The 15,609-nt window shown below is 42.3% G+C and overlaps 1 protein-coding gene across 1 annotated transcript; it reads left to right on the top strand.

Annotated features, from left to right (window-relative positions):
* Positions 1-1,468: 1,468 nt before the first annotated feature.
* LOC128142806 (killer cell lectin-like receptor subfamily F member 1) lies at positions 1,469-14,155 on the top strand. Its single transcript, XM_052789370.1, has 7 exons — positions 1,469-1,580; positions 7,529-7,606; positions 8,724-8,822; positions 9,640-9,780; positions 10,802-10,953; positions 12,311-12,423; positions 13,092-14,155. Exons 1-7 carry the CDS (start codon positions 1,499-1,501, stop codon positions 13,222-13,224), a joined length of 798 nt encoding a protein of 265 aa, XP_052645330.1. The 5' UTR covers positions 1,469-1,498; the 3' UTR covers positions 13,225-14,155.
* Positions 14,156-15,609: the final 1,454 nt, after the last annotated feature.

The following is a 15,609-nucleotide window of genomic DNA, read 5'->3' as shown; positions in this document are numbered from 1 at the left end:
GGAAGCAATGGAAACTGATTCAATCAGAGGACAAACGTTTTGTTTCACATTAGGACCAGTCATATTGCTGGTATGTAGGTTGCAATGAAACACACCTTATCAGTATCCAGTTAACAGTATCCACATCTGCATACTGATCACTTTGTGGCTGATGATGGAGCAATAATGATTTAGATATGTTGCATATAAATTGTACCTGAGCGACACTTCTGAGTAATCTGTTCCAAGACTATCAAAGGTTCATTTTTTTTCCCTAAACCTTTTTGTTTTGCACTTAACACTGTTACCAATGTTGAAAGTAGGAAGGGAAAAGATCAGTAATATAAGATCACAAAACCAAAATTTTTTCATTTTAATCTAGAGCGTTGTAGTCTTGTAGACAGAAAAGGCGAAGAGGCTATATCACAGAACAGAAACATTATCTTCAATTGACCAATTTAGGTTTGTAAAGCCTATCTGTGTGGAACTCTAAAGGAACTTTCTAAAAGTGTGAATAAAGCACAAAACTAATAGCATAGCTCTTAGCAGGAAATGTCAGGACTCTGCATGCACAGGACTTCGTGTCTGTGCATTCTGAAAAGTATTTTTAGGTTTTGGAAGGGCTTTAAGTTTCAATTCAAATCTGTGGGGCTTTTTTTTTTTTTTTTTTTTTCCAAAATAGAAGACAAAACCACTGTCATCAAAATATCCTGCAGCAAACACATGGACCATGAACAAAGAGTTAAAGGCGACTCAGGCTTTCTGCCTGTGGAGTTGCTGGGTCAAGCAGGGAATAGCTCAAGCAATTTAGGAACAGCAGCGCTGGTCCTCCTAACTACTGTTACAGTGAAGTATTGAAACATTCACTTAAAAGGCATTGATCACATTACTTTTAATTTTATTTTGAGTTAAATTTAATGCATCATTAATATAATCTAAATTCAGTTGTTAAACCATTATAGTACTTGGTCGATGGAGCAGGTTAGAATTTCAGTTACATTTTTATAGCTCTAAGTGGGGTTACAGTTACATTAGCTCCAAAACATCTTATACCGATATATACCTTGATTATCTTCCTCTAAAGTGGATAGGCTGTGTAAGGTCATGCACATGAGCATAATACATCCACAACACAGATCATAGTGCTTTAGCTATTCTCACGAGAACCAGCAAGGCTTTTTTACCTGTGTAAGTCCATTTTTGGGTATTCCTTGGAAACTTTGCTCTCTTTGGCCAAAAAGAATTTTTTTATATTAACAAAAAGAATGTTTTTTAATCTTCATTTTCTCCTGTGTTCTGAAGGGCAAGAGATCACACAAGAAGAGACAGAATGGTGGCTGAAAATAGGCTTTGAAGCTGTATTGAAAGAAGTAACTTCCTTCCTTTTATCTGTTTCTCAGCCTTCCTCAAAGCCATAGCACAGCGTATGTATACTTCTGGAGGCAGGCAAAGCTAATACAGGATGCAACCCACTGTATTAAACCAGCTCTTTCCATAACTCAGAGGGACTTGCTCATCAATGGCAGGTGATATCACATATGCGGACGTGGCAATGCTACCGAGGGAAAGATCACACGTTCCTTCTCGGACATCAGTTCCAGGTAAAACATCTAACCAGCTCTTGGGCATACACTGTTTTCTCTCTTGTGCTCTTTCTCTCTCCCTCTCTTTCATTTTTTAAATTTTCACTGGATAATAGTAGAAGGTTCGCTATAAAATGCTGCATGCAGAAATCACGGGAAGGGTGAAAAGTTGCAAATGGTGCAAGAGTTCCTCACGAGATACAAATCAACAAAGCTACTCCTAAGTCAGTATCACTATGGAGTAGTGTCTCAGTTCTAGCCCCTTGTTTTAAGTAACAGAATGAGAAACAAAAATTGTTCATTTTTGAATGAGCGTAATCTTTTTTTTTATATGAACAACATGATCAAAATTCTGTCAGAATAGGCTCCACCAAATTACTACCTAGTCCAAAAATCAGATCAATGCATTTTATGATGTATTCATGGAAAAGGAGTAGTAAATTAACTAGTAAATCAGAAAACTGGTGGCGGTTGAAAGTGCAGTCACTGTCACTGAAGGAAGTACTGAATGACTCCTAAAACCCTCCTGCTCTTCCTCTTTAATTTTCCAGTAGCAATTTTCCCAGAACTACATTACCAATCTGTGATCACTTCATGTATTTGTAAGAAAAGACAAAGAATTAAGTCAATATTCAGTGTAAGGAGATGATTTAAACTAAATTTTTTTCAGAAACAAAATTTCCCCTACTTGGAAAAAAATGTAATTCATTTATGAAAGCATTTTGTTAAAATTCTGGGTCACAGGTAATATGAATGACAACTTCTTACTATGAGCAAATAGGAAATGCTTGTGGTCAGAGTAAGATGATATTTTCATGCTTTCAAGGTTCATTAGTAATTAATGTATTTAATTCCTTACAGAAACAACGTTGTGTAATGAGCATTTTTAGAAGATGCTCTACTTACAATGTAGATTAATAGTGATGATGGTGCTCCGAATGCATGTACTTAAATGATGGAAAAAAATATATTTTTTATGTTTTTACAAGACCTGTATCTAAAACATAAAAATTATTTCACTTTCTTATATATCTAACAGAAAATACTACCTTAGACTGCATGTTCATGCATCCATGGATGTTGTTTGTACTACTGTCACTTGTAGAACACGAAGCACAGAGGGTTTGCCTGGAATTTTACCCAGTTTCTAAGGTGATATAATTTATTTGCAAAGGGAGACAGACATCAAATCTTGATTTGAAGACATCCAAAAATGTCCCTTGATCATGCTGTCTAAAGGAAAACTTGAATTCGAATAGGCCAGGCTTTAATTTCCAATGAAAGTTCTCATTAACATCTAGATGGTTCTTGTTAAACCTTTGTCGAACGGATTTTAGCACTCAGTATTTTCTCACATGAAGTTGCTGGCCGCAGGAATCAAGTAATTTCTCAGTATCCTTTTGCCTTTAAATCTTTCACTCTAACTTTCCAAAGAACTCTAATTATTTTTGTGGATGTTTTTCTTTTCATTCCCCAGTGTTTCCATCTCCTTTAAAAAATATGGGCACCAGAGATGCACCCAGTATTACTATAAGTCTCAGTTATGCTGTCTCAATTATACAGAGACAAAAATCTCTTAAATAATCTTTCCTTCACTGTTTATAACTCCCAGTATTACTTCCCCCCCCACCCTTATATCTGGTTGTACTCAAACACATTTTGTTTGACTGGGTTTGAACTTACAGGGCTGTCATTATGGCTGTCTATTTACTGTTTTGTTAACCTTTCTGTTGTTTTCAGATTTTATCAGCAATTATTTTCCACTTACTTTGACACAAATGGAAAAAGCACCAAATAGTATTAAGCAATATTGGACCTCATATCAGTATAGAACCTGCTAGAAGTATCTCCCTGATGACAATTATTTCTCTGTCTTCATCATTAACATATACTAACATGGGTTTTATTGCTATTAAAATAGACAAGAACTTGAGCCATATTACCATGCTTTAAAAATTCAAATGAACAATTTCAGTTGCTTGTTCCTTCCTCGAAGTTTTAATGCTCTGACCAAAATCCATACATACTCACCCAGCTAGCGAGTGTTCTTTTATTACAAGAAATTCTTCAAAAAGTAAGGAATCAATTTTACCATAGGAAGAATAGGAGAAAATGCAATTTTTCCACAGAATTAGTTCTGTAATTTTTAAGAACTTGGTAGGAAATTCAGGAAAAAAAATCCTGAAATGTGATGGCCATGTTGAGCAGAAACAGACTTAAGCTCAGTGTAAGTATAGCAACGCTTAGTGTCAAGGTTCCCCACTGCACAGTGGACCCTCGCTGAGGTGCCCTGCATTTCTTTACAGCTAATGGAGGAGAGTGTGGGATCCTAGCATGGTGAGCTAGGAACTGCCCAAAGTAGCTAATAGGATAGAGCAATGACACAAGGTGCTGCTCAGTCAGCTGTTTCTGGGAGTTAGATTCTTCTCGGCAAGCTAGAAGGAGCTCTCTCCTACGTGGACTGGGCTCAAGGCTGCTTCAGACAGGACAGCTTCTGCCTACCAAACACGCTTACAGCATGTCCCACTCTACAGGAAGAGGTTTCAAGGCTTCCTCCAGTTTGGAGCAGGAGTTCGAAGCTGATTCTCAAAGTGAGGGTCTCAGCTCCAAGGTGATGGGACTCTCTGTGGCAAGCATCACTAGCTCTCCCTTTGGCACTATCCCGACTCTGTGAAATGTCGGCTGGAGGATGGCTAGTACCCACATCCCTCCCTTTGCCAGATTTTATACTGGTCTTGCTCTTGGCCAGGGATGCCTGACTATCCTGCAGAAAAAGCAGCAGCTTCAAGATGGGCATGATGGAAAGCACTGCATGGTTAAAACTCTCACTACGGAGGAGGGAGAGCTGGATTTAATCACCACTGCAAATTCCTCAGATGAATGCTGCGAGTGGCAGATTCCCAGACTTTAGGCACGACTTCAAATCACTAGGCTATGGGAAAGTGGAACATGTCCACCTCCTCCTGGCTGCATTTTGTGCAAGTTTCAGACCATTAGATGCAATTTACTGGAGTAGATACTAAAAAACATGAGGGGGGGGGGCATAGGTAATTTGGCCTGCTGAAGTATAGCTGCTGTCAAGATCTGGTGCACACGAAAGGTAAACATGCGGGGAGCTGTACTTCTGCCAAGGTTCTCTAGTAGTTGAGTAGGTGTTTTAAATAATATGTAAAATTTGGATTTGAGAATGAAAGTGCCTTTACAGATCCAGCGCCCACGCCTTTTTTTTAGCTTTTCCTCATCCATGAGAAAGGGATTTGGCTTGGTCAAATCATGCAGAGTTTCCTGGACTTCTCCCAAATACTGTTCTTATCTCAAAATCTGTTCAATGTCTTTTATGAGGATAAAGAAAAAGATATAAAAATCACTGGTGGCACAGTTGCAAAGAATGCATTATAAGTTTGCAGTCTAATGATAAGGAAAGTTCACTCATTGAAAACTATTGTGATACACTTGATAGACTGGACAAACTGTTAAATAATGTTTAACACAATGTAGCAATAGAAAATGTCTGCAGCTGTAAGTTTGGGAGGCTGCACCCAGAAAAGTGATTTAAAGGGATTTGTTGTGATCCTGTTCCAACAGGAAAGTCAATACCAGGTTGTTACACAATCACTTGGACTTCAGCTGTCAGTTGGGTGCTCTGAATTACAAGGTGACTCTTGGATGCTCTAGCAGAGCATGTTGAGGAGGAGTTGGTAGGTGGTACTATCTGTGCACAAGCTTTGGTGGGCTAGCAGGTGCTATTATGGTGCATATGCTTCAGAACAGATGTTCAAAAGTAGAAAAGTGTTCCAAAAATAGAAGCAAGGATAAATACAGCCTGGAAATCTATTTTCTAATAAAAGGCTCAGACAGTTTTCGCTTCCTAGTTTACTCAAGAATAATTTGAGTCACCTGATCGTGGTTCATAAATGATTAAATAGAAGACCTTTCCTCTAGCAAAAAAAAACCAAACCAAAAAGAGTTCAACTCCATCATCAAACCAGCCTACAAGTAGTTGTAGGCTAGTATTAGTTCTCCCCTTAGCTTCGTGTTCCCCTCCTTAGCCTCCTCGGCCCCTCCAGGTCCTGAGCAGCTCCACCCTTTGCTGGACCCTCTCCAGCTTCCCCCAATCCCCCCTGAATGGGGTGGCCTGCATCTGGACACGGTGTTCCAGGGGTGGCCGCAGCATCAGCAAGTGGAGAAGCACAGGAACTTCCCCTGCTCTGCAGGCCAGGGCTCTCCTAACGCAGCTTGCGTGAGCTGTGATGATGAGGGTGCACTGTGGGCTCACGCTCAACCTGGCGTCCAGTTGATCACAAGAGCCCGATGGCTGTAAAGCCCGACTCTTTGGAGTGCATCACCTGCCAGAAGCACTCCCTGTCTGCGCATTCACCAAGTAGAAGCTTCCGGAAAACAGAGATGTCTTTCTGCACTTGACAATTTTCATACAGAAATGAAGTGAAATTTCAGTTTTAGTAAGTGTCAGAGGTCTCCATCTAGTACCAGGGCTCCTTGTTGCTAAACGAGGTGAGGGTGCATAAGCATCCGGCAAAATTAAGGTTACGTGGTATTTTAAAGCCACTTGCTGAATTCTGAGGACTTCACATTCAAATGATCATGCGCCAATACACACCGTAATAGAAGTAATCCTTTTTTTTTTAATATTCAATTTGAGGGGATAATATTTTTTTTTTTCATACAGTCTGAGAGAGATTCTTTAACGGACTGGACCTTTATTGAGAGAGAAAATATTTAGTAATAGTAGCAGATTTTCTAAAGTAAGTATTTTAGAAGAAGTGTCTCCATTTATAAGGCTAGTGCATTTAAAAGTTTAAAAGTCCTGACTGTTCTTCTTTGAAAAATATTTACATTCTAAGAAGAAAAACTCTTATGGGCATTTCTTTCTGCGAACAGTTACTCATCTGTACAGATAAACATATTTCACAAATTTTCTGTAGTTCATTGAACTAATAAATTGTAATAAAGCAAACAGCAAAGTGCATTATGTCAGGTTCTCTAAAGCACAGAATATCTTACCTGTATAAATAAACCTTAATTGCCAGTTAGGTCCTCAGTATTTTTCTTACTGTAAAACCTCCCACACTTCAGCAATTCTCATATCAAATGCTACCTCATTTTAGCCTAATGACACTCTCTTCTTCTGCCAAGTTTTCCCCTGATCAGTGAGATTTTATACAACATAAATTGCCTACGTCTTTTTAAAAGCCCCAGTGATCACAAACTAAGGCTGTAGCACAGAAGCTTATTCTTGATTCAGATTGATAAAATCTCACCATTTATGGAAAGAAGATCAGTCTACCAAAGGTCCAAATATCTTTTCTAAAACTAGCCAGTAGCTCTACAAAATACCCCGCAGAAACAAAATTGAAAATATGTTCAGAAAGGATCCATGCGCATCTAACTCACACCACGCTATTTTAATGGCTTTTTTGTTTTGTTTTGGCAACGTGCCTCTGCAAAGGGGTGTCTTCAGCCATCAGGTCCATTCCTCTGCTATTACAGGCATCATGTAATACCCTGGCATAAACACTGACGTAAGAGGAATGCCCCCAAGAATCATCTCCCTGCTCCATAAAGAGGTCACGGCTCTGATGCCCCTTAAGCCCCTATGAAACCTCCTGAGATGTCTTAGCAACAAACGAGAGGTTTGCTACAGATAGTACCCAGGTCTTACCCATCCTTCAGTCTATCTGTCTGCCTCCTGGTCCAGCCACACAGGACCCAAGTAGTTCAGGCAAAGATTATGGAGGAGGCTTTTAGTTACTTCCTGACAGCAGCAGGAAATGATAAGTCATCATCTTGCCTGCTCTTTCTTAAAAAAGAAAAAAAAAGCTGAACTAGCAGCTCTGGAAACACATGCCCCTTTTTATACAGACTCGGTCTTCTGTGTAATTCTTTATTGTTTCTCCACTTAATGGCTTGCACAACCACAAATGTCAGCATTTCCCTACTTCTTACAGGAAACATGATCACGTACGCTGAGCTGCGCGTGAAGCCGAACCCCAACAGGAGCAGCAGATCAGAGACTTCCGCTTCTGGTAGTGTGCTATTTTGTTTGATTGTTGGTTACTAATTATAGATTTAGTCTTTCCTATTACCCAACAGTAAAACCTGTTATCAAGAGTCTTTATGTAGAATCTCTCAATAAAGATTTATCACCCCATATGTTTTTTTCACTGGGTTCTCAGATTATACACTTTCCTTGTAAAAATAACATTGAAAGAGATTTTAAAAATAATTTTTAAAAATGCCTTTGTGCCCTACATTGAAAATTTAGCAAAGGAAAGTAAAATTCTGCATTTTTTTCAGAACCCTCCTGTAAGTGTCTCTGCAGGAACAGTCACAGGGACACGCTTGGCTTTGGAAGTAGCATGATACCCAGTTCTCTATTTGCATTTTGTGCACTGATGATTGCCACTCTCCCTGTATTGAAGGACATGTGCCAGACAAGGTCAGGCCCACAGAACTTTGTGAGCTGAAAGGGAACATTACAAAATACATCTCAGGCAGCTGGAGAATGGAGCAGTTGCTCATCTCACGCAGGCAAGGTCAGGAAAACAGCAGTTATGAAAGTGCAACTCTGTGGCTTGTGGAAATGGCACCCTGACCCCAAATTTCCTCGGGTCCTGCCTCTTCCTGAGTCACTCTCACAGGCTGATGAACGCCAAACGGCTGGAGAGGTGCTTGGCCAGATGTACGTCACTGTGCTGTGGTGTCAGTATGGGATTTTTCGCCTTTTCTGTGCGTTCAGGCAAGTTAGCACATTAACACAGGAGAGTGTGACCAGAGAGGAGGAACGTACCACAGACCATCCCTGCTGCTTCCCCTGAATTGCTCTGCAGGGTCTGGGTGGATGGGTGGGAGGAGGTAACGCTTGAAAATATTAAAGGAGAAAGGGAGAATTCTCAATGGAATGATTGATTGAAAATCACTTGCTCTAGCTGCGAAAATGATCTTTCAACTTCATTTTCATGTATGCAAAATGGATGCAAATTTTTTAATAAGTAAAATGTCCCCGCATGCTTCAAACAGCAGACTGATTTTAGGCAGATGATTTCTCTGTTGTTTCCACCTAAGAAACTGGCATACATAAAGGCACTGTTAATTTTAATAGTGCAAAGACCTTAAGCCGCTCTTCCTCCTGCCTCCCTCCAGGCTGCCGACACGGGTGCTCAGCCTGGTTCTACGTGGCGCTGGTCCTGGGAGTCCTTGTGCTCGCCCTGCTAGGCATCACAGCCGTACTAGCCACGCAATGTGAGTAGATCCTACCATCCGCTTCATCTATTTGTTGCAGACATGGTTAAACCTCACAAGCAGAGGGATGCCAAAAGAAAAATTCCCATAGTGTCGCGTTAAAGGTGTCAAGTTATACACAAATACAGGAAAATAAATGTAGCGTTCCAAAGGGAACGTTCGCTGCCTGTCATTTAACATATATAGCGCAGATGAAGGGGAGCTGCTGCAGTCTACCTTGTCATCAGTGATGCTGAAAGGCTGTAGAAGCAGATTTCAAATCATTATGACAATCAAAACATTTGGCCTTCCTGACTTACAAGTTAAAAGTTGTATCCATGATGCTACTTTGAGACCATTTAACTTAATTACTTTGTAGGTTTGAACAAATAAAATAAAAATCGGACTTCAGATAATTTCATTTAATCAGACTTCCCTGGTACTAGTAGTATCATAATCCACAGCATGTTCCAGTTACACAAGAACTGTTCCAGAGAAGATACTCATTTCCTGAGAGAAAAGTCTTGAAAAACTTCAGAAAAAATACATACCTCCCAACCCTCCCTAAAATCTCACCAAAATATTACATATTCTTTATATATCCAATGAACAAAAATGACAAGCTTATTTTATTTTCCTGTACTGTCTGTATTATTCAGCAACTACACCCTTTGCCAGACAGTTACACTCATTGAGTATGGCCACAACTGAATGTGTATACGCCTGCAATGTATACACACACCTCCTCACACTCAGAGTATAACACTGGCTATAGAGACTACATTTCCTTGGCCCTGTTGTTAACCATAATATCTTTTTTTTTTTTTTTCACCCCAAGTTTTGAAGGATGGAGCAGGAAAATCAGAAGGTTTGTCCCAGTATGGTCTCAATAGCACTGGCAATGACATTTTTTCAGAGAAGACTGTCTCGGCGGTGCTCCTGAAACAGCTCGTGGAGGAACTGTGTGAAGATGGACAGGGTGAGGAAAGTTAGTCCTCTCACAGCACGGAGGTCGTGTTGTGTGCGCACTTCTGTTGTCTCTGTTCCCTTTTCTGTGACACCCTGCAGTTTATGGGAACTCACTGGTACTACCCAGGGAGCATGGTGTTCCTGCATAGAAGCGATGATGGGATCTAAACTAAGATTTTAATGACAATAGTTTTGCTCCTCTTCTGGTATAAATAGTTGTGGTACTTTCTTTACATTTCTTTTGGCCAGGAGCTGCTGTCAGAAATGCCATATATTGTAGATCCTCCCCTTGTCCTGGACAACACTTTCCAGACAATAATTGTTCACAAATAGTGGGAGGGAATTTAGCTTTCCTATCCTTTGGCAAGGATCAGGCAGGGGAAGACCTTCCTGATCTTTTTACTGTGGATGTATTATTTGTTGGCAAATACTAACGCTTTTCTAAGGACTGATTGTAATGACGTTACTTTGAAACATTAGAGTAAGCCAAGACAGAAAATGTGGGGGACATTCCACCCAGATGCTCTGCGTGAAATGGAAAGTAGACCTGGGAATAGCAGTGTTCCCCTTATTTAACACAGTTCCTTCTCCAGCTCCGTGGACGTAGGTTGGACATCACCTAAGTGCCTGTGCTTTCCGGTTACATCATGCGTCCAATCCACACAGTGCACATCAAGTCACATCGCATGGTGTCTCCTCACAAGGGTTGCATGTGGGAGGACCAAAAGTGTCTTTGCAGCCATCTCGGTCCTCCCGGTGCTCTCCACTGGGCAGCTGCACAGGGACGTGGGGAGCACGATGCTGGGCGGTGGGAGTGCAGAAGCGCATAGCACCAAGGCAAGGGAGTGGGAAGCTGAGGAAAAGAGTGGCACTGGAGCCTTCAAACCTCTCTCGGCACTGAGCGAACCCATGCTTGCGAGTGGGGACTGGCTGCTTTTGGACCAGCCAGCCAGGCTCATGAACGTAAAACGCTACAATGCGGCTGGAACAAGTCACGGTACGAGCTAACGATTCCCTCTCTCCACCCACAGGAGCAACATGCGAGCTCTGTCCTCCTGGGTGGCAACTACACAGGGGGAGATGTTACTACTTCTCCGAGGAGGCTGTAAGCTGGGATGACAGCCAGAGAAACTGTCTGGCCAGGAAATCCCAGCTTCTTGTCATTGAAGATGAAATTGAGATGGTGAGTCTTGCAGCAGCCCTAAAATTGTGTGACAGGCATTTGCCTTAGCCAGACATTTCTTTAAGTCAACATAGCCCAGATGTCAAGTGTGCAGGCAGGCAAGCAAGAGCCCCATCAAGTGCAGAGCATCTGACTCTCCACAGGCAGGATCTTGTTTTGAGACTGTCAACACAGTAGAGCTGAAGAGGAGAAGCACAAGAGATGCAAGAGCCAGCAATGTGCGCTTGCAGCCTGGAAAGCCAACCGTATTCTGGGCTGCATCAAAAGAAGTGTGGCCAGCAGGTCGAGGGAGGTGATTCTCCCCCCTCTACTCCACTCTCATGAGACCCCACCTGCAGTACTGTGTTCAGCTCTGGGGCCCCCAACATAAGAAGGACATGGACCTGTTAGAGAGGGTCCAGAAGAGAGCCACGAAGATGATCAGGGGGCTGGAGCACCTCTCCTATGAGGACAGGCTGAGAGAGTTGAGGGTCTTCAGCCTGGAGAAGAGAAGGCTCCAGGGAGACCTTATAGTGGCCTTCCAGTACTTAAAGGGGGCCTACAGGAAAGATGGGGACGGACCTTAACAGGGAGTGTAGTAACAGGACAAGGGGTAACAGTTTTAAACTGAAAGAGGGTAGATTTAGATTAGATATTAGGAAAAAATTCTTTACTGAGAGAATGGTGAGACACCGGAACATGTTGCCCAGAGAAGCTGTGGATGCCCCATCCCTGGAAGTGTTCAAGGCCAGGTTGGCTGGGGCTTTGAGCAACCTGGTCTAGTGGAAGGTGTCCCTGCCCATGGCAGCAGGGTTGGAACTAGATGATCTTTAAGGTCCTTTCCAACCCAAACCATTCTATGATTCTAAGTGTGGAAGCCAGAGTAGTTTTGACTGGGAGAAGGAAATGCTGAGGACTTCCCACCCATTTCCACCACTTGGTTCTGGGAAGAGAGGTCTGATTCAACCACTAAATGGAAATTCAAACAGCCAAACCTCCTTCTCGTTTTCCTTTGGGAAAACGAATAGCAAGGTATCACCGAATGGCTCTTCTGAGAAACTCATCATTCCCTGAGGAACAGGTCTTTTACCTTAAAGACCAGGCTTTGCAACCTGGCTCATTAGAGTGAGGAGCATCACTGAGGGTTTTTTTGACAGCTGACAGGAAGCTAGTCAGCCTGAGCACCAGCCTCAATTGAACTCTGTGGCTGGTCACAGGCATATGGGCTGTTGTAATGGGCTGCTTTGCCACGGCTGGATCCCTGCCCTTGCTCTCCATGTGAGGGACTACACGAAAAGCTGTGCCTGAGACAGGACAGTGACCTGAGCACAGCAGAAAAGCTCTGCTGTTGGGTAACATGCTTCTACTTGTTTCACAGGAATTTATAGACAATAAAGAGAAAGACACCAAATATATCTGGATTGGGTTGAAGACTCAAGACATGAAGAAACAATGGAGTTCAGTTGAAGATACTGGAGTAAAAGAAAACAGGTGATGATTTGTGGGGGGAGGGTGTCTTCGGCAATAGCAAAGGTATGGTACTCTGCACGGCAATACAACTCTGAGTCCAAGCTAATTTCCCAAAGCACAGATCTAGTCCTGCAGCCTCAGGCACCTATTCAGGGTCTATTTCATGGCCAGTTCCAGGTTAACTAGTTCCTACCGGGCACCTTTGGAAACAGATTTGTTTTCTGCCTGCAAGACCAACCACAGTCACAGTTCAGGTATGCATTAATGCAGAGGGACATTAATACACACTTCTCCCCCTGAAATCACTGTCAACAAACTCTCTCACTTTACAGACCATGTGTTGACTGCCTCCGTTGAATGTGATGCCTGTCACATAGCATGGATGCTGGGATCTGTGCAGCTGAAGGGTCCTTCCCCTCCTTCTTACCATTACAGTTCAGTGTTGTGGCTGCACGTGGAGGTTTTCTCATCCTTCTTACACTAATATTCCTGAGCATCCGTCCCTCAGCAGCCAGCAGTCTCTGCTGTGGGTACCCATCCCACCTGTGCATGGCTGTTGAGGAACTGTGCTTCAGTGGGCTACTGAATAGGCATCACCGAAACCCCTCGCTCAGGATATTATCAATGTTTTTATCGAGTACTGAATTTAAAGCTGACAACTCATTGCATTCCTTTTGTTCTCTCACCAGGATAGCTATAAATAGAATTGAGCATGACAAGAACTGTGCTGTTTACAGGAGAAAAAACATGATCCAAAGAGATAACTGCCAGACTTTAAAGAAGTGGATCTGTAAGAAGAACGCAACTCTGTTGGTGCTCTGAGCCAAATTGTCAGACAACAGGCAGAGCTTTTTGTCAGAAGACCCATTTTACTGATAAAACATGTGATGTAAATAATTTTATGAGACTTGCACAGAAATTTGCATTTCGCTGTTCTGTGCTCCCTAAGGCTTTGTCTGGTGCAAACAGGGAACTCTGAAGTTGCCAGGTATCAGCCTGAAGGTCACGCAACAGGACTGCAAGTCAGCACGTGTGGATTTGGGGGTGCTGAGCCTCCCCACGGACAGACGTTGGCAGCAGCTGCCTCAAGGAAAGGGCAGGGGAGAAGAGGTACTCCTGTGGGGATGACCACTGGGCACATGAACCGCGTGATGTGCAGGAAAGATGCCATCTGCGGGGGCTAAAGAGTGCGTCGGAGCCCACTGCTGTCATATAGATCCCCTCAGGCAGCCGCTGCTGAGGCACTGTTTATTTGGGTTTCAGTATTTTAGTGTTTTCTGAAGTTTGTGGGTTTTTTTCCTTACAGCCCAATTGCAACTTACAGAAGCTACTTGAGGGCTGGGAAAAAATGCATTTATTAGTGTCTTCTACTTACTCAGAGCTGATCTGCACAGCTACTGGGTATACAGACACCAAACCAGGCATGAAGTGACTCATAACACTTGTGGTTAATAAGCTGATGGCTCCCATCTTCTTCTGATGCTGAACCTTGGGATCTGAAAGAAAGCTCTTAACTAGGGAGGGGGCTTGGACCATAAGACAGCATTGCAGTGCAAGGAAATGAAGATGATAGCCTGCCTTTCCACTTAAATTTTGTCCCTTTACATTGCAAATTCTTTAATGTGGAACCCTAGCTACTGCCTGGAAGTTATGATGAAGAGGTACTGAAGCTAACAGGTGGTGAAATTAATGCCTGCGGGTGCACTCAGTAAATACATTACTTGGGCATTCAAGTGTCATGGATACATGCTATTTCTGGATCTAGAATACAAAAATGCTAAGAGCAGTCTGACTTAGTGCCTTAATTAGATTCATATATTTGAAAAAAAAATTAACAAATGTCATGACCTGTTTTTTAAGAAATCAGACATGTCATTTGTGCTTTTAAAACACCTTAGTCTAATAAAGGTAGTAACTCCTCTAGATCTGTAGCTAGCATGTGCCTTTGCAATCAGAGTGACAAAATGCAAGGCAGATATGTGCACCATTGTTGAGATATTTCCAGCGACTTGTGTTGCAACAGTGAGGAAATTAAGTCATGTGTAAAGAGGGAAATTAAAAAAAATAACGGGACAACAGAAGTGGAGATGTAACAATAATGTTTTCCTCCTGTTTGCGAATCACGTACCTCCTTTTGGGTATTGCCAGGGCCCTGAGTGCTCTAATAGGACTTAAGGGTCCTCACCAGCCTCTCCTCCTGAGGACCTCTGGGTCTTCAGCCTCTGCGTGAGCTCTGTTAAAGACGTACCTGCCTCAGCCCGGATGGGACAGCTCAGTCCTACCTACACGACAGGTGGGACAATTCAACTGGTAACTGAACCAACTTCTTCTTTGAATAAAGTATCAAACACTTCTGATGCAAAAGCTAATATTCAGAAAGCTCAAAGGTTAGTCCCCTTTCTAAACTGTGAATCTCTAGTCTCGTATCCTCAGGCTGAGGGGCAAAGCAGCTGAGGCACTCTCATACTTACATACTGCTGTCTTGCAAAGGTGTAAAATCTACTTCTCTGTGCTTACAGACAGGGTTGCTTAAGTAAATTTTCATTTTACCCGCCATAATTCAATTTCAGGCAGGATCTCTTCAAATGCCCCTGAAGTTAACTCTACTGTGTTGTGCTTTCCACAATAAGCAGCTGAATTCTTACCTCATTTCATAGAATTATGCAATAATTTATAGCAGAAGGGACCTCAAGGCCCTTTCGGGGCCAATCAGGGGAAGATTCTAAGTTCCCAGAGTTTTACTATAATTTAATGTACTTTTACTCTAGCCATGTGGGGTTAGCTATGTTTGGAGAAAAAAAAAAAACAAAAAACAAAACAAAACCTAACATTAAAATCCAAGGTACTACTCTAACAAAAAACGCACAGACTGGAATTAAAGTCCTCTCATTAAAGCAATGAGAGAGAGAAACAAGTCCAACGTGGCTTTTGAAATGTAGAGCCTTTAGCTCATCTTTGCTATAATACACATAATTAAAGGCAGCTGCAGTTTCCCAGGTACGTTGTCTCATACCTGCACTAGATAACTACTGACCCTATGAAGGGCTGTGGTTAACATCTAGCAACTCGTGATGAGTCACCAACAGATACGCTTGCACAGGAGCTCTTGGTGTAAAGTACCACGGCTTCAGCACACACATGACTGCAGCTGTGGAACAAAATGCTCACGAGCAACACGGTAACACCAACAGACTGACAGCCCTCCAC

Source organism: Harpia harpyja, chromosome 6 (assembly GCF_026419915.1).
Source record: "Harpia harpyja isolate bHarHar1 chromosome 6, bHarHar1 primary haplotype, whole genome shotgun sequence".
NCBI classification, from domain to species: domain Eukaryota; kingdom Metazoa; phylum Chordata; class Aves; order Accipitriformes; family Accipitridae; genus Harpia; species Harpia harpyja.
The sequence above is the reverse complement of the archived record's forward strand: the minus strand, read 5'-3'. Positions and strand labels throughout refer to the sequence as shown.